Source organism: Chaetodon auriga, chromosome 1 (genome assembly GCF_051107435.1).
Source record: "Chaetodon auriga isolate fChaAug3 chromosome 1, fChaAug3.hap1, whole genome shotgun sequence".
Classification (NCBI taxonomy): domain Eukaryota; kingdom Metazoa; phylum Chordata; class Actinopteri; order Chaetodontiformes; family Chaetodontidae; genus Chaetodon; species Chaetodon auriga.
Genome location: NC_135074.1, coordinates 17,893,148 through 17,916,155, shown reverse-complemented (window position 1 = coordinate 17,916,155; position 23,008 = coordinate 17,893,148). Strand labels below are relative to the sequence as shown.

The following is a 23,008-nucleotide window of genomic DNA, read 5'->3' as shown; positions in this document are numbered from 1 at the left end:
TAGCAAAGTGTAGTAAAAGAAGAAACACATATTTTAAAAAAAATCATATTTTTCTCAATAACAATAATTTTGAAATAACTGACTTACGTTTACAATGTTATTAATTAAAATTTACTGTTAACTACTCCAGCAAATCAGCAACAATTCACACAAAGATGGGGCACTGAGAGGAGACAGGTCAATATTCAAAGCTGCTGCAGCAGAGATGTCCTGACTGTGAGTCTCTAGTATGGCTCAAGCTCCAGCAGCACTGGTTATATTGATATCATTCAGCAGCATCTTTCATCAGTCCTTCCCTGCCAAATAAAAAAGCCACTTCACAATGAGCTGATGGGCCCCTGTGACCCCTGGCTCTCCCCGGTCTCTGTGACTTTTGCACAATATTTCTGTGGTGGAATATTTTGTAATATAACAAAACAACAATGAAAAATGCTCTATTTTAACCTACCTGTTATTACTACAATACATATCAGTCAAATGTACTTAAAGTATCCAGAGTAAAAGTACTCTTTATGTCATGTGACATATAAATATATTTTACATTATTAGGTCATTACAGATACAGTACATCAATGTGTATGTACATATTTACTGTTACTGCTGGTTGAGGTGGAGCTAGTTTTAACTGCTTTATTATGTAGATGTAGAAGCCAAAAAAGTTTGGAACCACTGGTTTAATGTGAAGTAGAAATATGAAGTAGCGTGTAAATATTCACATGAACAAGGTAAAGGTAATAAGAAATGATTATGAAATAATAATGGGGGGGGGGGGGGGGGGTGATCCAGCCAACAGGTAATCAATATAATAATAATTATGATGATGATGATGATGTTGATGATGATAAGAAGAAAAAGAAGAAAAAGAATTATGTTGCTTTATGTTGCTTTTGTTTTTATCATTTTATAATTATAACAATATAGAAATTGTATATATTTATTTGTGTTTTATAGCTGGGTTAATGTCAGCAACATATATATATAAAACAATAATATATATTTAAATTCACATTCAGTTCAGTCACGTCTCTGTTTACATGTTTTTAATACTGAGGGTCTCAGTGCGCATGCGTCTGCCCATCAGCTACTACTCAGCCTGCACATGCAGAGAAATCCCACAACGTGAGGGGCACAGCACTCCGGAGGGTCCAGCTAGTTGTTTTCCAGCTGTCTGTTTGTTTACACCTGCCTTTATTTCTATTCATGCACCACCTCGCGTGTGACGGCGACTCGTAGCTGTGCTGCACAGCCTCTTTAATTCACCAAGTGTTGGGACTTGAAGCGAGCGATGTCGGAGGAGGACTGGCTGACAACAACAACAGGGCGCGCTGCTGTCCCGTTAGCATCGCCGCGTCCTCCGGTCCATGTTGATTAACTCCGCCGGACGAGTCCGACCGTCCACGCCTCCTGTCCAGTCCAGTGCAGTCCACTCCCGAGCCCCGCCGTGATGGCCGAGGAGGACCCCCAGCAGCAGCCGGACCGCGGGGCGAGGAGCCTGCCCGGCCTGCTGCCCGGGCTGCAGGGCGCTGAGGCCAGTGCTCTGCAGCTCAGGATCAAGAACTCCATCTGGTGAGGAGGTGTTCATGTACTGCTCTTCATAGTGTGATGCTTCTGTGTGGGTCACAAAGTCAGCACCCACAGGCGGAAGTGCTGTTTCCATGCTTTACTTCAGAAAAAGTACCAATACCACACGAATGCTTAAGTACAAGTCAAAGTCCTGCATGCAAAAAAGTACACAAGTACTATCAGCGAAGTCTACTCATAGAAACACTAAACAGTGCTCGTCGAGCCGTTGTGAGTATTATACTTATATATCTTATTTTATTGGATTACTGATGCAGTAATATGCAAGTATCATACTGTTAGAGTTGGTCGTGGAGCCATTTCTACCTGTATGCTGATGGGAATTTTAATCTATAACAATACATCACATTTTACGAGATGATCATATGTTTTATATGTAAAATATGAATCTGCAAATACTTGTATAGGATTAAAGAGTATAATATTTCCCTTTGAGGTGAAGAGGGGTAGAAGTACAGTGTGACTGACAAGTGAAATGTTGAAGTCAGTAAAGTACAGCACTGGAGTAAATGTACTGAATCACATACCACCACTTTGTTTACTGAAGTAACTCAAAGTAAACATTTTCCAAGTCCTGCATCCTAAATTTCACTTAAGTTAAAGTACATAAGTATATCAACAAATTGTACTTTAAGTATCAAAAGTAAACCATCTACAGTATGTCATATTATCACATCTTAAACTGGATTATTATTCCTGATACATCAACATGTGAGCAGCGGTTTGATGTTTTTGCTGCTCCATATGGAGCTGACTGCAACTTTTTTCATACTGTCTAATAGTTTAATCTGTAACAGTGTCTCTCATTGGTCGAAGTAATTATACTGCATGTTTTGTATGTTAAGAATCTATCTATCTATTTATACATCAGATAAATGTAATTGAATAAAAAGTACAATATGTCCCTCTGAAATGCAGTGAGGTAGAAGAATGAGAGCAGCATTAAACTGAAGTACTCTGAAGTCTGTGAAGATTCTCATTCATGCAGGTCACGGTACTTCTAAATGCTTTCCAAAGGCAACTGGACTTGCTCAAGTGCAGTCTTGGAGTAAATGTACTTACACCACTGTCAGTAGTTATAAATATTTATTTACATGTAGATTAAGTCGGGAGTCCAGAGCATCAACACTTCATTGGATGATGTCTTCAGACTGAGGAGTATGTGACTTTTTGTTTACCAGAGTTTCGTGTGAATAAATGTACAGTACAGTCGGTCTGTCTGCTGTTCAGCTGCAACAGAGGACTGTTCAGACGAACCAGCCTACTTAAAACTGAACCGCAGTATTATGGAAATATGTCGTGGCTAGTCGCTGTCTGTCTGGGCTGGAGGTTAATGCCGACAGACTAATCTGTAAAGATCGTCTTGGGTTCAAAATCTGGTGGTCAGGTCTCAGAGTCCACTTATTTTTTTAGGATCAGACCAGTACACTGTTGAGGTACTTGTACATAACATATCTCACTTTTATGCTTCAGTAGTGCCACTCCGTCACACCTCAAAAGAAAATAATGTACTTTTCAGTCCACTGCATTTATTTAACAGCAATAAATTCACAGTTTATTGTTAAGATTAAGTATTTACCTACAAAAATAGGATGAACTTATAAATATGATATTGCATTGCTATAAATTAAATTACCTAACAGCATATGTAGTAGTTGAAAATGCTGCTCACACTTTAATGCACCCGTAATTCTGATCTCACATTGTAATACATAACTGTGTAAATCTGACTTGATCGTTCTGCTTGTTTGTACTTTTTGCTCTGCTTTTACATTTTAACACAGTATTTCTGCTTTTACTTCAGTGAAGACAAAACATGGAACTAGTTCACCCCTTGGTTGCCCTCACACCCGCCCCTGCATCCCTTGCTTGTTTACTGATTGGTTAAAGGCATTGTCGCAGTGGTAGCCGTCTACATTCTTACTCAGTTCCCCCTCCCCTCCTTATTTCCACCATCAAAACACTGTTGGCATGCCGACAAACCAGCAGCTACAGTGAGAAGTTCCTCTTTCAGCAGGTGAATCGACTCGACACTGCTCACTTTCAAATTATGTTGCAAACACAGAACTTTTGCAACAACATGTCAAGACTGCTCTCACATATCAGACATATCCATGATGTGTCCAAATTGTCCAGATTATTTTCACTTCAGTTTACATAAAAGAGCTCACTGACCTCAGATGTCTTGGCCTGGTTTTTGGCTCCAAATAACTAATTCCAAAAAATAGACCAGGCAGAATCACGTGTCTATAAGTGACTGTGAAGTATACAATTACCAGTTTGAAAGAAAGACAACTGACACCTGGTGGCATTAAAACACTGAATTAAGGCCTAATTTAAAATTTGAATGAATTAAAACAACATGAAGCCAAGGATTGCAAGCAGTGTGTCAGGGTTAAGATAGTTATTAGGGAAAAGGTAACTGATTTCTTGAACAGCTAATATTGAATATTGTCTGTGGTTGCTGTTATTTAAGGCCGTGTTCTGACCGGAAATACCCTTTTATTTCAGAATGTCAGTGAACTCAAGTACTATCATTTAAATGTCAAACAGTTGTAAAATGTCAAAAGGCTGAACTCTCACAAAGCGCAACAGTTCAGAGTTGAAATGTCTGCAGGAAAAACCTCAGCAGAAACACGTCACTCTGCCGGAGCCACTTTGTCAATAACATATTGGGATATTGAATATTTGTCCCACTCCCTAAATCTTTAACCTTTAAGAGGATTAGAGTATAAATATTGACGCTCACCTCAGCGGCCTGCTGCTGAGTGGCTCATGGTCAAATGAGACTGTCTTGGCCGAGGTCAGCAAGTTCATTTGAAACCACGCCGTCACTGCGTCTTCATATGGAGTGATAGTCTGTACAGGAGTGCTGCTGTGGAGGGTCTTTTCCTGCTGCTGTTCATTCAAGCCCCCCAGTCAGAGGCTGAATTACATCTGCATATTGTACATAATGTCATTTGAAGGATGTCTGGTGTAACCCCGATTCCCAAAAAGTTGTGAGGCTGAAGAAAAAAAAAAAAAAAACATAAATAAAACAGAATGGGATCATTTGCTAATCCTTTTTAACACATACTCAACTGAAAACAATACAAAGGCAGTAAATTGAATGTTTGAGCTCATCAGCTTCATTGATTTTTGTAAATATCTGCCTATTCTGAATGTGATGCAGCAACATGTTTCAAACAGGTTGGGACAGGAGCAACTAAAGACTGAGAAAGTAGTGGAATGCTCCAAAAACACCTGTTTGGATCATTCCACAGGTAAACAGGTTGATTGGTAACAGGTGATAGTGATGAATGATTGGGTATGAAAGGGGCATCCTGGAAAGGCTCAGTGGCTCACAAGCGAGGATGGAGCGAGGTTCACCACTTTGTGAACACATGATTGTGCAAAGAATATTACTGCATGGACTCAGGAACACTTGCAAATGACTGCATTCTGTTTTTGTTTATGTTTTTTTAAGAATCAGGCTTGTGTCAGTTCTTTATTTCTTTTTCTAATCTAAGTCTGAGGTGTCATTCACTGTACCTGCCAAATCCGCCTTACAAACAGCTTAATGATGGCCTTTCTGCACTGGGAATTCCTTGGCCACCTAGTAACAGTGAATTAAATTGAACTGTTCTTGTCATGGCTTAGAGGGTCCGCTGAATCTGACCTGCCCAGCGGCGGCTAGTAAGTCCTTAAATGAGACTTACCTTCTGCCTCGCAGTAAACAACAACCTGACCCGTCTGCAGATTAGGACTTAGACCTGAAGTTATTCATGTGTCTGGTTTGAGCGATGTTTCCATGTTCAAATCAGTATACAGCTTTAAAATCAAAGTCTTCTAATGCTTGTTTTGGCCTAAATACGTGTCAAAAATAGTTATGGGCATAAGTTAATTTGTTGTCTGAACCTTTTGTCTGAACTGTGCGTGTGTACAGAATGTACAGTACGGATGTGACTGTAGACACTATGCTTAATTATTGGGATTATATCAAGAATCACAATAAAACACCTGGGAACACACCTGAAGAATTATTTTTTTTATTTATTTTTAGTTTTTTTTTTTATTCTATTTTTTTTTTTTTGCGTTTTTCTTTTTTGCTTTTTCAAAACTATGATTTAACTTAATGCCTAAAAAACATAAAAAGTAAAGAATGGAAGTCTGTATTTTCATCACATTTTTCCTTCACATTTACATTGAGATGGGGTGAAACAGACAGATTTCCCTGGTGACCAAACATGAATTTGAGTGTTTCTGTCAGAGACAATGTGACCACAGTGCCTGTCTCTCTCTCTCTTTTTACATATGACAACATGTGTTCCTGGTGGTGGGATACATGACCTGAGAGATGCTGTAGGGAGGGTCGTCTCATACCAAACATTCCTCTGCTTTATAAATAAATACACTTTAGGCACAAGCGCTCATGTTACACCAGCTTCATACTAATTTATACTATATCTCTATTTTGCAGCAAATCTGTTCAGTCAAAAGTGGAAAACATTCTGGTGAGTATTCTTGATGTCTTTTCAATCTACAAACCTTTTTATTTAACTGTAATCCATTAAAATATTGTTTGTCATCGATTTGTGGTTCCAGCATAGACCTGAAACACTCTTGTGTCCTGATGGGTTTATTTCCATCTTAGCATAATTTTAAAAAAAGAAAACAGCAAATCTGTCCGAAGCGGCTTTTCAGATCAGCCCATAGAGGGCGCAGCTGAGGACAGACAACTGCGCTAGTTAATGATGTCGACTGGTTGGCCCGATGGGGTCGATTATTACTCTTTGTATTTTAAATCATCAAGGTGTAAGATTTATAAAACTAGCCTTGAAAAATAATTTCCAGAGCGGATGTCAGCTCAAAGCAGAGTCTGTGGGATGCAGTGGTGGGTTTAGGGACAGATACTGATGTGCAGTGGGCTGCAGTGAGCCTCGATGACTGGTGACAACAAGGGATTAACCTCTGCCAGCAGCCTCATGAATAGGTCAAATATGCTTTTAGTAGATCAACATCATATGTTTGTCTTCTCTGTGAATGGAGCACAAATCAGTATGTTGCATCCCCGCAGGGCCGAGGGAGACAAAGTCATTTTAATTTCTGACTAAGAAATCTGATCAAATTGGTTCTGAACAATAGTTGTAGTCTCGGACTGAGTTGACTCTAATTTAGTGTTTTTGTGTGATGATCTGTGGTAGATTTCATAACCTGTTACATAAAGACAAAGTCCAGCACTAATAGCCAGCTAATGTCACACTTTGCTCTAAACTGAACTGGTATCCAGTGTTGTGCTTGCCAGCACAGTTGGACGTCCCGTTGCTGTTTGACGATGACACCAGTAATTCATGCAGTGTGACGGTCATTGTGAAAGCCTCTTGGGAGCTGTAGCCTACATGTTGAACAATAGAGAAATAGCTGTTGTGTCTTTGATAGAGTCATGTGGAATTGTAGGTACCATTTAACTTGTGTTGGTGTTCAAGTTTGCTGTCTGCTATAGATGAAAATGCTTCAAAAACATGTGTAAAATGCAAATTCACAACTACTACTAAAATCTACTCTACCTGTGAGTTTGCATGCTGTTAACATCTTTGTTTCAAGGTATAGTGAGTTGAAGGGGGAGAGGAAGGCGTTGACTGTCTGAAGCTGATGACACAGTAACATACAGACGGTGACAGCCCGAGTCAGCAGAGCAGGAAGTGAGTCACCCTAAAAAGGCCAACAATGTCCTCTGAATGATGCACAACAAGGCTTTCAGCAGCATTGAATTTGAAATGCAGCCCACAGATACAACAATTTACCCATCATTCTTGCCCAGTTTGAAAGCTACAGTGCTTATTTATGAGAATTACGTGCATTGACATGTATTCATCATGGCTGATGCTGCTCAGTGTCTGTTACCTTCAGCCTTGGGTGAGCTGTGGCTCCCTCACAACAAAGAGGTTAATCTGAGAAGATGGACAGAATAACGTTTATTATTAGGAGCCAACTGGGAGGGTGAATATATATATATAGTATATATATATATTATATGAGTGAGGACACGTCGGTATTGTGTGGTGTGTGTGTGTGTGTGTGTGTGTGTGTGTGTGTGTGTGTGTGTGTGTGTACACTTACTATGCAGCGAGCTGTCCTGAGAAAAGGGCAAACAGCAGAGGACTGGAGTTCACCTTACAGTCTGCCCTGCACTGCAGAAGCCTGTCTGTGTGGGTGTGTCCGTCTGCAGCCATTTACACTGTATGTGAGGCACATGCTAGTGTTTCTCAACTGTACAGCTGTATGTATGCACTATATTTAGTATAGTACTATACTATACTATACTAGTACTATATAGTACTATATAGTTTCATCCCTCTGCAGTGCTCGGCTGAATGTCAGAGTAAATCTTTGCTTATGCTCCTCACTTCAGAGTGGGGATGTTCTCTTTATGATATACTGTGTGCGGCTCACACTAAACATGGCGTTTAGTCTGATGGCTTTTGCTCTTGTCAGACTATAGAAGCTTTTTCCCGCTGATTTCAGTCTCATACATACATCATTCTGGCAAGTTACAGCTTTGATTTCATGTGAACTGTTATGCCTCTGAGACAGCTGAGGCTGGAGACGTGTTTTCATGTTGTCCGTCCTTCTTGTTCTCATGAGTGAAATATCTCAGGAAGGCCCTGAGGGGATTTCTTCAAATTTGGATTCAATGATGAACTAATTAGATTTTTGTGGTCAAAGGTCAGGGGTCACTGTCACCTCACAAAACACATATAGCTCAATAATTTATGCATTAATTATGACAGAATTTTACAAAAATGTCTCATAGGATGAAATGATGAAGTGCTGACAGTTTATATCCAAAAGGTCAAAGGTCAAATTCACTGAGACATTGTAATGTTCTGCACTTTACAGAACACCTTTCTGGCCCTGATTCGACACCATAACTCTGGAGCAGAGGGGGAGACTGGGACCATATTTCACATTTTCTCAGATCCTGAATTCCTCACATTTTGAACATCCACATTTAAAGCATTGTAGTCACCACAGACTCATTGATTCTGCTGATATTGAGCTTCAGGTGATTGTTGTTGCTCCATGTGATCTGTACTCTTCTGTAAAAACAGTTTCTAAGTGAAGACAGCGTATTTCTGACTGGAAGTTATTCACTGGAATCAGACATGTCAATATAGTGAGAACTTCTATTGTGCCAAAAATACACCTGGCTTTATGGGCGACATGCAACTAGCAGTAATTCTAGTTTTTATGAGTGGCTTTCTCTGCTTCTTTCCCATAGAGCTCCCACAGTTCAACAGTTGCATTCGCTGTCTCTCTAATCTCAGCTCCAGCTTTTAACCCCTGCAGAGGTCTCTTGTTGGCCTCCCTCGAGAGTCAGTACTCAGTTTTTGAGGACAGCCTGCTTTAGGCAGAGCTCCACAGTTTAAAAAAGAGCACCAAAATCGATAGAGCAGAAGCAGAAACTGTCTTCCTCTGACGTTTTGGTCAGAGGTTCGAGTATCTTATGCTAGAAGCGTCACACGTAGCCTCGAGCCGCTAGCCTCAAGCAGAGATGAGGAGTGGACAGCAAAGGTCTGGTAAACTCACTTCTTTCTTATTCAACATTTCTGTCATTTTCAGACTTGTCAGAAAGAACCAACTCTGACTCGAGTGACATTTGAGACAAAAAGATGTAAATAGATGAATCAGTGAAGCTCCTCTCTAACTGTACTCGAAGAGATGTTCATTGGCTTTGGCATTTTTTTGTAATAATCCCCTTACTTGTGCTTTTCAGCCTCTTTTTGTACTTCCTTCATCTTCATGATGAAAGTTTTGCCACAGAACCAAACATTAGACCTTCAGATACGTCTCTATTTATACTCCAGTTAAATAAAACCCCTTGACTACGCATAGTTGATCTCCATTTAACTGATAACATGACTCCTAAAACCAGTTGTCTGCACCAGTGACATTTGAAGCGTGTCATATTAAAGACAGAATTTGTATTTTTATCCTTGTGATTAATTCTAATCACTTTGTAGAGATCTGATTTCAAACCTGCCTCCTTAAATCTCCTTTGACTCAATGTTGTAAAACAATGAAACATGAATACTTACAAGGGTGGTGAATACTTCTTACAGGCACTGTTAGTGTTACTGAATCACTCCTACAGGGTGAGAGTATTGCTTGGTTTTCAACACTGTTGTCTGCTGCCATCTAAACCAGCAGAATGTAAACTGCTCCCTCTTCACACTCTCATGTTTCTTTGTCCCTTTGAAGAACGTAGATGGAAGTGCTGAGGACTGTTTGTAGCTCAGGGCCGTGCTGAGGAGATTCAGTTTGTACTCATCTGCACTATTAATGTATTAATGTACTCAAATCTGTGGATTCGTGGCCACTAGCTTTGCTGTTGGTTGCATGGTTGTAAAGGCTTCAGGGTCAGAACATTGTGTTAAAGCTGAATAGTTTTTAATGGATGCTCCATTTAAACTTATTGTTTGTATGTATTTCATCAACATCCTTTTTATTGCTTCAAATGGATGTTGATTGTGTTGGAGAGGTTTGTGTATGTTTGTTACTACTGTCTGGCTGAGTGACAGCTTGGGATCCCAGTACCATTTCACATCTTAACAAACAAAGGGTGTTTTTAGCCTGTAGCCCACCATGAAGTTTCAGTTTTGGTCTTCCAAGGGAAAACGTTGGGTGCCCCTGGTATACAGCCTTTACGCTGAATGCTAACATCAGCGTGCTGACATTGTCACTGTAATGTTGGAATACAGATGCTTAGCAGGTGTAATGTTTATCGTGTTTGGTGTGTTAGCCTGCTAACATTTGCTAATTAGCACTTAACTACAGCTGAGGCTGATGGGAGCGTCATTAGCTGTGCAGCTTTAGTCATAAACCAAATGGACAAATACAAAGTTCGAGCTGAGGAAAAGTCAGGGGATGATCAAAGTTTTTTTTAATCATCCTGAGGTGGACATGAATGCCTGTAGCTGATTTCATGGTAATCCATCAAGTAGTTGTGGAGACATTTCACTTAAACCCCTAACTCCCCTTTTTATTTCTGCAGCAAGATGTCGAGAAGTTCTCAGACATTGAAAAGCTCTACCTCTACCTTAAGTTGCCTTCTGGTCCCAGCACTAACACTGATAAAAGGTAAGGACACACCTGCTTTCTGACAGCGTTCACACCAAAAGGACAGTTGATGAAATATGTATGTTGTCTTGTGATTGATGTAGGATGGCAAAATAATGATTGTGCACAGATCTTAGATTAGCTTTCATTGACTTCTTCTTCAGGACTGAGGTTACAGTGGTGTAAGTCGGCTGAGTGTCATTTGTCCGTCAATCAATGATCCACATCTTTTCTCAGTGACCAGAGTGCCCTGTCTTCAAGCCGCACACAGCAGATGCATGCGTTCAGCTGGATCCACAATCATTTAGAGGAATACCCAGAGACCTCTCTTCCCAAACAGGAGGTCTATGATGAATACAAGTAGGTATAAACAATGGAGTGGAGAATGGAGACATTTCAAATGTTCTAAAATGAGAATAAATGTTTTGGTCACTATCATAACTAACCAATATCAAGCTGAGACTTGATTGTCACTCAGAGTTTCGTATTAAACACATGATGACACAAAGACACACAATGAATAAATCAGATTTACTTAACCATTGACTTCACTATTTATTTGAATATTTATTATTGCCGTTCACCTTTTGAATAGATAACAGCTACTGATGTTTGAGATTCTTTCTTTAAATTGCTGCCGGCTAAAGCGTCAGTATAAATAGACGCTGCAGGCATGGGAATCACAGAGAGCAGCATGTGTTGGTAATATTAGAATGGAAAGTCTGAGACAGCCATTGAAATGCTCTGACAGTGTTATGTAACTGTCTTTTTAACTCCACCAGATCAGAAATACAGTGCCCTCCAGAAACATTGGCGCCTTCAGGATAGACAGGCTTTAAAGAGACGCAATGTGCTTCACTTCAAAACAACAAAAACTGTTTGTTTTGTGCACTGAAACAGTCTTTGTCACAACTTTACCGCAGAGACTGAAGTCTTACTGAGGGAGATGTTTCATTTACATTTGATAGTTGATTTTCACACACACACTCGCGCACACACACACACATGTTCAACCATCAGTGTGCTCTGAACCTGCACTGATCCACAGCTCAGAGATAAAGCTCCACTATACCTGACAAGTAAATGGTAAAAGCTCAATGTATGTATGTATCAGGACTTGGATAGCCATTTATGGTACATATACACATGTATCTGTATGGTACTTTGAATATATAACTATAAAGAGCACTTTATGTTTGATGATGCCAACATATGGATGTTAATAAGAGTTTAGTTTCATGGTTCTCATTTTTCACATTTTTCAAACTATTACATCTCTACTGCTGCAGTTCTTAACACTTAACTTTACATATTTTACCTTGAAACCTGTATTAACTGATTTGGCCACTTAGGGGCAGCACGACAGGCTGTAAACTTAACATTGATGTCACTGTACAAAGTTGATACAACAAATGTCTTAACAAACATTATCATTCATTCAGAGTTGTGATTCTGGACACTCTCTTTTAGCTCCGTGTTTGGTCTCCACCAACTCCTGACTCCTAGCTGCTAAATAACACTAACTTTGTCTGTTATTTGGTGCTGAGCAGGTCAAGTATGGTGAGTTTATTAGAGCTGGGACCGGTTGCCTGCTGTGGATGAAAAAGAGGCCCGTGAGAGTGAACCAAAACAGAAAAGTTATGGGCCATAAAACCAAAACAATGAGCCCAAAGAAACTAAAAATCTATGCTGCGCTGAGGGAAACAGTTATGGTACAGGCTATGATACCAGACAAAAGTCATAATATGGTGGTAACTCTCACTATGATTGATGATTGACATCGGTCAATTAATTTTAGATCATTTTATCTGTTGTTAATCTAAAATATTAATACAGAAGTTTTAAATATTCCAACCATTATTACCACACAATCAGTGAGGAGTTTTAACTTTTTTAAGACTTTATCAACTCACATTCACAGGAGATTCAAACATTAATGGCCCAGAAAATAATCTGCTGTGTTGATATGGTTTTGATCCCTGATTCAAGACGTTTGTACATTTATTCTGTCTCTAATGTCTTTCAGGAGCTTCTGTGACAATCTTAACTACCACCCACTGAGTGCTGCAGACTTTGGAAAAATGATGAAAAATGTCTTCCCCAACATGAAGGCGCGCCGACTTGGCATGAGAGGAAAATCTAAATATCCTTCACTGGAATGGACTGTAACGCTCTGGCCTCTGTCTCTGGTCACAGACCATCTGCTGTTGCAGTTCATAAGCTCTCTAAATATAGATGTGAAATGAAATAAAGTCTCCCCATGCCTCAATACAGAGGCCCCCTTGGAGTCACTGTGATCTTGACCTTCATGAAATTGGGATTTTTTTTTGGTTTATACTCATAGCCTTCAGTCATTCAGGTTAATTCAGTTATCACTGTATAAGATGAGATCATAACTCATTAATTTTATGGGTTATTGTAAAATGTTTGCTTGTTGAAGGGAGTTTGCTTTAAACTCATGAGCAAACTAGCTGTAGCCTGTTGTTCTGAGCTGTCAATCACTGTATTAGTTGTTGACTTTTATTATTGACTAGTTGATAATTGTTGTTGTTACAAATTAGTGTGTATACTGTATGTTTCCAGCACACTGTATTTGAGTTTTCTGGAATCATGTTTTAGATCTTAACACCAGCTTACATACTGTTATAGTGGCCTAAGGAAGAGACCCTTTGTTCACATGCCGTCTTTGCCCACTCTGGATCTCCATAAAACAGGGGATGGAGTAAGCACATTTACATCTTCTGTACTAATATTTCAGACTATTCTCCTTGTATTCAGACTCCGTTATTGTCACTGTTCTGTCATGCAGTGTATCATGTATATAACCACATGTATATTGTGTGTAGCTCCAGTGTGATGTGTTGGAGTCAGCTGGACAGCTGGGCAGCATTAAGGAGGATGTGCGACTTGCAGCCTGCGATCTGGTGTGCGAGTGGGCCCAGAAGGTGCTGAAACGCCAGTTTGATGCTGTGGAAGACTTGGCTCGTTTCCTAATCGACAGCCATTACATCAGCAACAAGTCTTTGGCAGCGCTCACTATTACAACCGGCACAGCAACAGGTAAGACGCAGTTAACCCCAGCCTCATGCCCCCTGTGGAAAAACAGATCGGGAGTGGCCTCTGGTGGCACTTGACTGTTACTGCACTTATACGCCTGTCAGCTTGTTTTCATGTATTTTTAGGTTCAAGTAACTGAAACCTGTATGTTTTATTGGAGTGTTCTGATTAAACACATACATATAATGCAGTCAGTATGTGGATAAACAACAATTAGTTATCCATAGACCCAAGAATAGTCTTTTAAAACCTATACTTAGTGTGTGGACCCTAGGAAGATTAGTGACTGCTATAACAGAAGCTAAAGGGGGCCCAATAAAATATACAAACAATAAGTTAAGGTTTTGTCTAACAATCAAACCTCATTGTAACTCGGTGATGATGTGGTTATTTTAACAGTCGCATGATACAGACCTAAATCCCCCTATCTCCTTTCTCTAGAGGCTAATACTCAGCAGTCAGTGTCAGCATTCGTCCCCACTGCTGAGGCTCTGTCCTTCCAGCCTCATGGGCTCTCGCTGTCCTCCCCTTCTGTCGATGCCAAGCAGCAGCTCCAGAGGAAGATCCAGAGGAAACAACAAGAGCAGAAGCTGCAGTCTCCTTTACCTGGAGAGGGACAAATTAAGAGGGCAGATGATGGTGTGCCATGTGCTAGCCCCACCCCTCCGTCACCTCAGCCAACCATAGGTATCGTGGTTGCTGCTGTCCCAAGCCCCATCACGGTAAGAACTGTCCACTTAATATGGTATATAAAATGATTTTATGAATGCTTAGAACCTGATAAACCCAATTTACATCCAGATTCATAACATAATTCTAGTACCTGTCATATGACAAAGAATGATTTTTCTGCATAGCCCAGCCTGTCCTGAAAATAATACAGGTCCTGCATGTTTTTCACAAAACAGCAAAAACTGTGTGACAGCAAGCAGTACTCTCTGTACTTATTAAGAGTTAAACTATAAGAAATCAGAGCATTACATGTTGGATGCAAACTTCAAAATTACTGTTTGAAAACCGACAGGTAGAAATGACATGTCGTCAAAAACCCTGTGAGTATCGTCTAGAATTCAGTTGTTCCACTTTCTGATTGACCTTTTCCCTCTGCAGGTACAGAGAGGCAGGCAGCTGATGTCCCCCAGTCCAATGGGGACAGTAGAGGACAAAGTGCTGCCCATTAACTTCCAAATGGTGACCCAGCCTGTTCAGGCAGTGAAACAGAACCCCAAAACCCCGCAAAATATTCTAGCCAGTGCTGTCGGAGAACGCGGTGCTCGACAACGCTACGCGCAAATCTTGCCCAAGCCGACAGCCACGACTGCTATCACTTTGCGCTCGCCCTCCACCATGCTCATTGGCAACAGTCCCATTAAGACTGTGATGACTACATGTCACGTCAGCCCCGTCAGTTTGGTCAAGATGACCGCCATATCGCTTGCACCCAACAGTAGCAATACTACCACTTCCCTCCCAAACTCCACTCTACGGCCAGCATCTGCAGGCGTTACCAGTTCAGCAGCTGCGGAAGACATGAGCAACAATCAAATCACAAGGAGCTCTTCTGCAGTTCCCATTCTGGCCCCGGTGGTCAGGACAGGGCAGGCTGCTAACACACATACCATCGATGTTGAAATGGAAGTTGAAGCTATACACAAAAATAGCCAAATGCATAATCCTTGCAGTCTAATTTTGACTGAAGAAGCAATGGCAAATAGGTGTGGAGGGGCTGTGCAGAGGGCTGCCAGTGTGCCCATACCTCAGAGTAGAGGCTTCCTGGGCCTGGAGGAAACATCCAGCCCCAACTACAATGGAAACTCCTCTTCAAGCACTAACACTGTGGCAGCAGTCGAAAGCAGAAATAATGGCGCTAATGATACAAACACTTTGCCCTTAAGTATTTCCAGTCAGAAAAACAGTGCTGTTTCATTGCTGAACACCAGCAGAACACCTTCATTTGGGGAAGGTAGCAGTGTAACATCAGCAAAGGAAGGTTTCTTGTCCATGAAGAGCCTCAGGAAACGCCCAGGCCTCAGTCCAGATCTTTCACCAGTCAAAAGGGTTTTTATGCCCCAGCAGGCAGTAGAGGGCACTGCTGGTCTTGGATATGGGATTAGAAACACAGTCGATAACGTCCCCAGGCCAGGAGCTCCAGCTAGACCTGAGAGTGCACCAGTGACCAGGGAGGTGGAGACGAAAATGAATTCTGTCTCATCGACTCAAGTCCACGCACTCTGCACTTCCTCTTTCAGAGCCAGTGGCTTCTACTCTGTTGCCAAAACACAGAGCTCAATGCAGAGGAAAAACACATCCACTGTTATGGAAACTAGCACCTCAGTCAGTCACCCATCAATCCAGCAACAGCAGGGGCCCACAATGGCTTATGTGCATGCCATACCTAATAACCCCAGCCTTCAAAAACATTCAGGTGGGAGTGATGTTAGGAGTTCAAACTCAACCACAGGGAGCCTGGAAGGAGTTCAACAGCAGACCTACACTCAGTCCAATCATGCTACTGAACCCCTAGACTTTCTCAATCAAGCTTCATCGTCGAGCCAGCTCCCTATGCAGACGGATACAGACTACTTTCCCTTTGACGATGATGTGACTCAGGACAGCATTGTGGAGGAGCTGGTGCAGATGGAAGAGCAGATGAAACTTAACAACCTGCAGGAGTTTGGAGGCTGTGTCACACTGCAAGGTCAACAGGCTATGATACCAGACAACATAATGTCCCCCAATCAGACCATGACTACTTTCTACCATGCCGCAAACAGCCACAGCAATCCAATCAAAACTCAAACGCTGACGCCCACTCCCACGCCTACATCGGAAATGATGGGAGGAGCCCAAGGCCTCACTAGAGAGAGCCCTTGCTCCTGTATCGCTTCCACAACCCCAGTGGACAGTGCACTGGGAAGCAGTCGTCACACCCCAGTTGGTACTCCACACTCCAACTGCAGCAGCAATGTGCCTCCCAGTCCAGTGGAGTGCAGGAACCCGTTTGCATTTACACCCATCAACTCCAGCATCACTGGTTTCCATGATGGCAGCAACGTCTCCAGCAGCCCCGTCAAGCCCATGCAGAGACCGATGGCCACCCACCCAGACAAGACCAGGCTGGAGTGGATGAATAACAGTTACAACAGCAGCAGCGGGAGCTTAAACAAGGCAAACAGTGGAATGGGGATCCTCCCCAGCTATCAGGGCCTGATAGGGGACCATTTTCAGAAGCCTCATGCCTTTGCCGTCCCTCATGCACGACACCATGACAACCGTTTTGGCCGCTTGACTCCCATCTCACCTGTGCAGCAGCAAGTAGCCAGTATGGCCAACATGACCAAGCAGGAGGGTTTTGCCGTGCCTGCCCCTCTGGATAACAAAGCCACCAACACACCTGCTACAACCTCTCGTTGTCGCAGTGTCAGCCCCGCTGTGCATCAGAGGAATTTGAGTGGAAACACAGGAAATCTTCCTTATATCCCTCGTTCAGTAGTGTCTCCCTTTAACTCACCTGTGACGCCTGAGGTGTTAAACATCTTTGCAAACAGCCAGACAAATCTCGGGGTGAGCAGCATGGCTCAGAGGAGCCACTCTGTGCCACTCAACATCATGATGCAAACTGAGGTTTTGCCCACTTCAGGCCAACAATGCAACAGCAAAAACATCGGCAACGTCCTTCTGAGCAAGCTGGATGGGGACCACGACGACACTGTGAGGGGTCTGGGCATCAATAATTTACCCTCAAGCTACACTGCACGCATGAACCTCACCCAGATCCTTGAGTCCGCCCCAAACCTCTCTGGCAGTGACAACCACCTCAGTCTGATGACCTCTGACTCCACCAGCACGTGCAAGTTGCAGAGGCCAAATGCCCTCATCGAAAATGCTATTAATGAACAAATGTTTCTCTCAGCAGGCGACAGCCGAGCACAGTCAGCCTCTGGAGAACAGCATCAACAACAGGCCCAGTCTATGTTGTTACCTTTGAGCTCACAGCAGCATCAAGAAGAGCTGCAGCAGCATCAGCAGTTGGATTTCAGCAGCACTGTGAAAGACCTCCTGACAGACAACAGCCTTACTGCTGGCAGTCAGCTCATGGAGCAGGTGTCTGAGTTTACTGCAGGTGGGACAGATTTCCCCTGTGAAATCAAAATGACATCGGAGCTCTCCAGCATCAATGACCTTAACGCTTTGGACACCAACCTTTTGTTTGACCCTAACCAGCAGCAAGAGCAATATCAAAATGCAGCTGCAGAGGAGATGGTGAATGATCAACTGTTTCAGCAAATTACCAGCGAGGCGGCGCATTCAAGTGGACTTGACTGGCTGGAAAGCAAAGATCATCCAACTGTTGGGCTGATGGGTTGAGAATAATTTTTAGTCATGTTGAACATGTTGATCTGTGGTTGTTTTATTAATTTTCAGGCATTTACGCTTTGTAATGCAACACTGGACACGTTGAGGTTTGTCCAGTTTAAGTGCCAGACTGAACTGATGCTGCAATACTCTGATTAAAATGCTGGTCATTTCCCTTTAATCAGAGAACATTGCTCCACGTTATTTGATCAAGAGCATTTCCAACAAGTAAAGAAGAATTACTGAGCAAAAAAGAAACCTAATCCTAAATCTGTTGTGTTAGATAATCCATGGAATTGTCAGTGGAAAGATGTGTGGAAATGAATGAAACAAGATGATTATTACTAACCCTTTTACAATAATATTTCTTTATTATATTTAAATCTGCAGGCATTATCTAACTAAAGCATGAGGTACAAAATGACTAATAATTTGTCATAAATGAAACACTTGTGTGCAATGTACATTCACTGAAAAAAAAAATGGAAATATCACAAAGTTATCTTCATGGGAGCTTTAGGTGTGAGTCTGGTGTCAGTGCATTTGAAAAGTATTCACTCAGTTTATAGAAATATCATTAGTGTCAGAGTCATCCATGTGAATCCATTTAAAATATCCTCATGATCTGTCAGCACTGGTGGTTCACTTTGATGGAGTACATAAAGAGTATCTGTTAATACTTTCACAGTTGTAAAATTCATCTAGTTATAATAGCCAGATTTAAAGGCTTTCAAATATTATTCTTTTATCAGGCTTTTCCTGACAATCATCACAGATTTTGGACCTCTCAGAATGAGTCAGTGAATTTAAAGAGCCAATGTTATCTCTCAATCATCACAAGAATCAAACGTCTGTGCAATATAAGCAGAGCTCAGACAGCCTGGAGATAATGATATCAATGATATGATTTGGCTTCTTTTGCACATTGTTTTGTTTGTCAAGTCAGTTTTAGAAGTTCAAATGAATTGGTTTCATTTACATGCACAATATGTCTTTCTTAATTGTTTAATCCATAGATGTATTAAGAAATATCAGGGATACACTATATGGAAAAACAATGAGTTCTCTGAGTGGTTCTGAGTTGTTTAGTGTGGACGCACTGAGCCAGAAAGAATCGCCTCTGTCCTGCTGTGACGCCCATAAAATAGCTTTAATTATGCATTGAGTCTTTATATGGCATCATGTGGGAGTTATGTCTCATGGGAGTGGGATACCTTTCATGGTTTAGTACCAGTGGTGGAAGAAGTATTCAGACTCTTTACATTACTAAAAGTACTAATACTACTGAGAAAATACTTGTATCAAAGTAAAAGTCCTACATTCAAAACTGTACTTAACAGCTAAATTTACTTAAAGTACGAAAAGTAAATGTACTCATTCTGCAGTAAAATGGTTTCTGTCAGTGTTTTACTGTTCTATGTTATTATATTTTATGTTTTTGGATCAATATTAATGTGTATGTTGCATTTTACTGCTGCAGTTGTTTAGTGTTGTGCTAATTTTATCCACTTTATACATATATTGTTGGTTAGTTTAACCTACAGCAATGCATCATATTATGGATATGGTTAGGATATGAAAAACTGTAATCTGAAATGTAACTTGTAACTATACGTAGCTGTCAGACAAATGCAGTGAAGTAAAAAGGGAAAAAGCCTCTGAGAAGCAGTCGAGGAGAAATGTAAAGTTGCATAAAATGGAAGTACCCAGTCCAATTCAAGTACCTTGAATTAGTACTTCAGTACAGTACTAGAGTAAATGTACTTAGTTACCATCCACCACTGAGTGCTAGGAACATGAAAGGTGTCCATCAAACCAGCAGTGAGTGATGAGGGCTCAGCCACGTAACCACAGCTCAAAAAAAGAGACAAAATGTATAAAGGAAACCAGTTACCTAAGAACTAAACTAACCCCCTGAATGGGCGGTTTCTGCACTTTTAAAGTATGAGTCTGGTATAAAGGAAGAATTATGAGGTGGTAAAACAATAATTATAATCAATAGCACTCAGAAAATGCATTATTTGTATTGTGTGCAAATAACTCCTTTAAGTTGAAGATGAAGGTTTTCATCTGAAATTGACGAAACGTGGAACTGAGTGGAACAGTTTATTTCCAAAGTTGGCATCTTGAACTTGAACCGGTTTGGTTCCTATTGTAGCACTCATCTTACTGCACTGACAATCTGTAATACTTGTGTTTCTTCACATAAATGCACTGTGTTTGGTTTGAATGATGGAGGACTATTTCTCACTGCATGTCCTGACGTGTAACACCTGATAATCACTGATAAAATGTGAAAGTCTTGCTTTTCACTGATGTTGAGCTGCGTGTAAAGAAGGCACCTGTGTGTCTCACCGTGGATGAGGTGAGACTCACAGGTGCTCCTGAGGGTTTTGGTTTCTGAGCCTTATGTCCATACCAAAGACTTTAAATATAACCTGTAATAACATGCACTAAGATCTTGGGTGTCTTATCTCAATCCACTATGTGATGGACATAGCCATAACAAATATTCTCTGTGATACGACAGATAAACTGAGAAATGAGTGGACAAATTGGTGACATTTGCAGCACTGGAAATCTTTTATAAAATTACTACATCAGGACAGTATTAAAAAGTACTTTGTTTACTATTGTTGATGCTTTTGTAAACCTAACAGGTAAATAATGTTTTTATTTATGGGATGGCAAAAAAACACAAATGCATTCATGATCTGTTTCTCTGTGTTAGCATTAGATGCCCGAGTGACTCAATTTATTTGTACAGATTGGATGTGTGGCCCGAAGCCCAGTTTGTTTGTGTTTTGCTATTTATTTAGAGTGTGTTGTTGTACAGAAACTATAACCTTGCAAACTTTATAACCTTGTGACACAATAATCTGACTTGCACTGTTCTGATGTTTTGGAGCATACTTTTTAAGTGTCATAGCATCACCTATCATATACAGTTCTTTTTTTTTTTTAACATGATTTGTCCATTGTGGTGAATAGTGAGAATACTGTATGTAACAAAACTCTCAAGATTGTGATCCAAAACCTTTCAGAACTGGATTTTGGCAAAAAAATTATCCCAGAAAATATTTGCACACGTTTTGAAATGTGGACATGAGACTATCCATAGTTATATGGTGTAATATTAATGTCACGTTCTAGCAAAACTACTGTCAAAGCAGATTACATTATTGTAATAAGTAAAAAATCAGTACTTAATATTGAGCAGTCTAGACAAACCTTTGTTATTCACGTTCAGTTTTTGAGTCCATTTTCTCAGTTAAGATGTTTCTCTTTACCGTGTCTGTGAAAACATTTGTGTTTATTTGGTTAGCACTGACTTTTGTGTTTAATAAAGACTTTACCCTTCCTCTTGATCAAAGTGGTTCAGAGCTGTAGAACTGCCCTCCACTGTTATGTTGCTGTGGTCAGTGTACAGAGGATTTTTCTTTTTTTCACTTTAGCAAGTTCTTTTATAAAGGGGAAGTGATTGTTGATACTGGTTTTTAAAAACTTTTTAAACTAATAAACATTTTTAAGTACATCGGTATCCTGGGGACAGTGTTTCTTTCCATTGATGATTCCCAGAAAGCATGGACGGTGTGTAAAACAAATAAAGCAGAATGTCAATATATTTACAATATATCTCATGCTTTACCTCATCAGCTTCATTGATTTTTGTAAATATATGCCTATTCTGAATTTGATGCAGCAACATGTTTCATACAAGTTGAGACAAGAGCAACTTAAGACTGGGAAAGTAGTGAAATGCTCCAAAAACACCTGTTTGGATCATTCCACTGGTAAACAGGTTGATTGGTAACAGGTGATAGTGTCATGATTTGGTATGAAAGGAGCATCCTGGAAAGGCTCAGTCGTTCACAAGCGAGGATGGAGCGAGGTTCACCACTTTGTGAACACATGACTGTATAAAGGATGTTAATACATGGGCTGAGAACACTTTGTAAAACTTGTCGGTAAACACCATTTGTTTGCAAATGACTGCATTCTGGTTTTATTTACATTTTACACAGCATCCCACCTGTTTTGGATTTGGGGTATTAATATCCACTTAAAAGAAAGGCAAGGCTTTGCATGAGACTCTTGAGGCTGAAATAGAGGTCATTTGTTGGCATTTGTTGACTTCTTACCACACGCTACCGCTGCTGAGGGGCAGGGGAAAAGAAAATTAAAAAGGACACCAGCTGCATGCAGATTTAAAGTATAACTCCTTCACCTCTGAAATAAAAACACAATGGGAACCATTAACTATTCAACCATTTAGAGGCATGTAGAGGCTAACTCGTTTTCGAGCCTGTAGGGCAGCGTGTATGGAACCTCAATCACGTTTTCTCCAGTGGAAGAGTACCACATCATGTTTTCATCCATTTAAAGGGCACTTTAGAGGGCATTTGATCCCATTTCCTCCACATAGGGCCACCATAGAGGGCATGGTCACATGCTGGTTTCTTTGAGACGGAAACAACATGCGACATTTTTCAAGTGGACTTTACCTACTGTCATTGACAAAAGCACATTTTTTTAAAGATTTTAACCCACCCTGTTTTACGTGGGCTATTTTACCGTTGAGACTTTTCAAACCCTCAGAATTCACGTATTCTGAGGGTGTATGAGCCAATATTGGCAAATATTTTTAACTGCCATTTTCCCCTATCTCCCACCTAAGTTCTTCCTCTAGTCCCTCCCCCAGCCTCTCATCCCATAGCCCATCCTCCACTAGCTCCTCCATCAGTTCGTTTCCTTTCACCTCCTGTAGCTCTTCTTTAAGTTCTACTTGTAAATCTTCTCTTAGCACCTCCTCCAGGTCATCCCCTGCCTGACCTCCTCTTGTTTTTTCCCTACTTACTTCTATTGCACCTCCCCTAACCAATCTCCTCACTCTTCCTTAAATTCTTCTAATTCC

At 40.9% G+C, this 23,008-nt stretch overlaps 1 protein-coding gene across 1 annotated transcript; it reads left to right on the top strand.

The window, feature by feature from the left end:
• The first annotated feature begins 1,110 nt into the window (after window positions 1-1,110).
• Window positions 1,111-21,652, top strand: LOC143319066 (DNA-binding protein RFX7-like). Its single transcript, XM_076727639.1, has 9 exons — window positions 1,111-1,566; window positions 6,041-6,074; window positions 10,616-10,701; window positions 10,918-11,040; window positions 12,707-12,823; window positions 13,318-13,402; window positions 13,527-13,740; window positions 14,179-14,459; window positions 14,848-21,652. Exons 1-9 carry the CDS (start codon window positions 1,445-1,447, stop codon window positions 18,103-18,105), a joined length of 4,320 nt encoding a protein of 1,439 aa, XP_076583754.1. The 5' UTR covers window positions 1,111-1,444; the 3' UTR covers window positions 18,106-21,652.
• Window positions 21,653-23,008: the final 1,356 nt, after the last annotated feature.

Coding starts and splice junctions, on each gene's coding strand:
- LOC143319066 (XM_076727639.1), top strand. CDS start 1,445: ATGGCCGAGGAGGACCCCCAGCAGCAGCCGGACCGCGGGGCGAGGAGC. Junction 6,075..10,615: donor CAAAAGTGGAAAACATTCTG/GTGAGTATTCTT, acceptor TTATTTCTGCAG/CAAGATGTCGAGAAGTTCTC. Junction 14,460..14,847: donor CTGTCCCAAGCCCCATCACG/GTAAGAACTGTC, acceptor TTCCCTCTGCAG/GTACAGAGAGGCAGGCAGCT.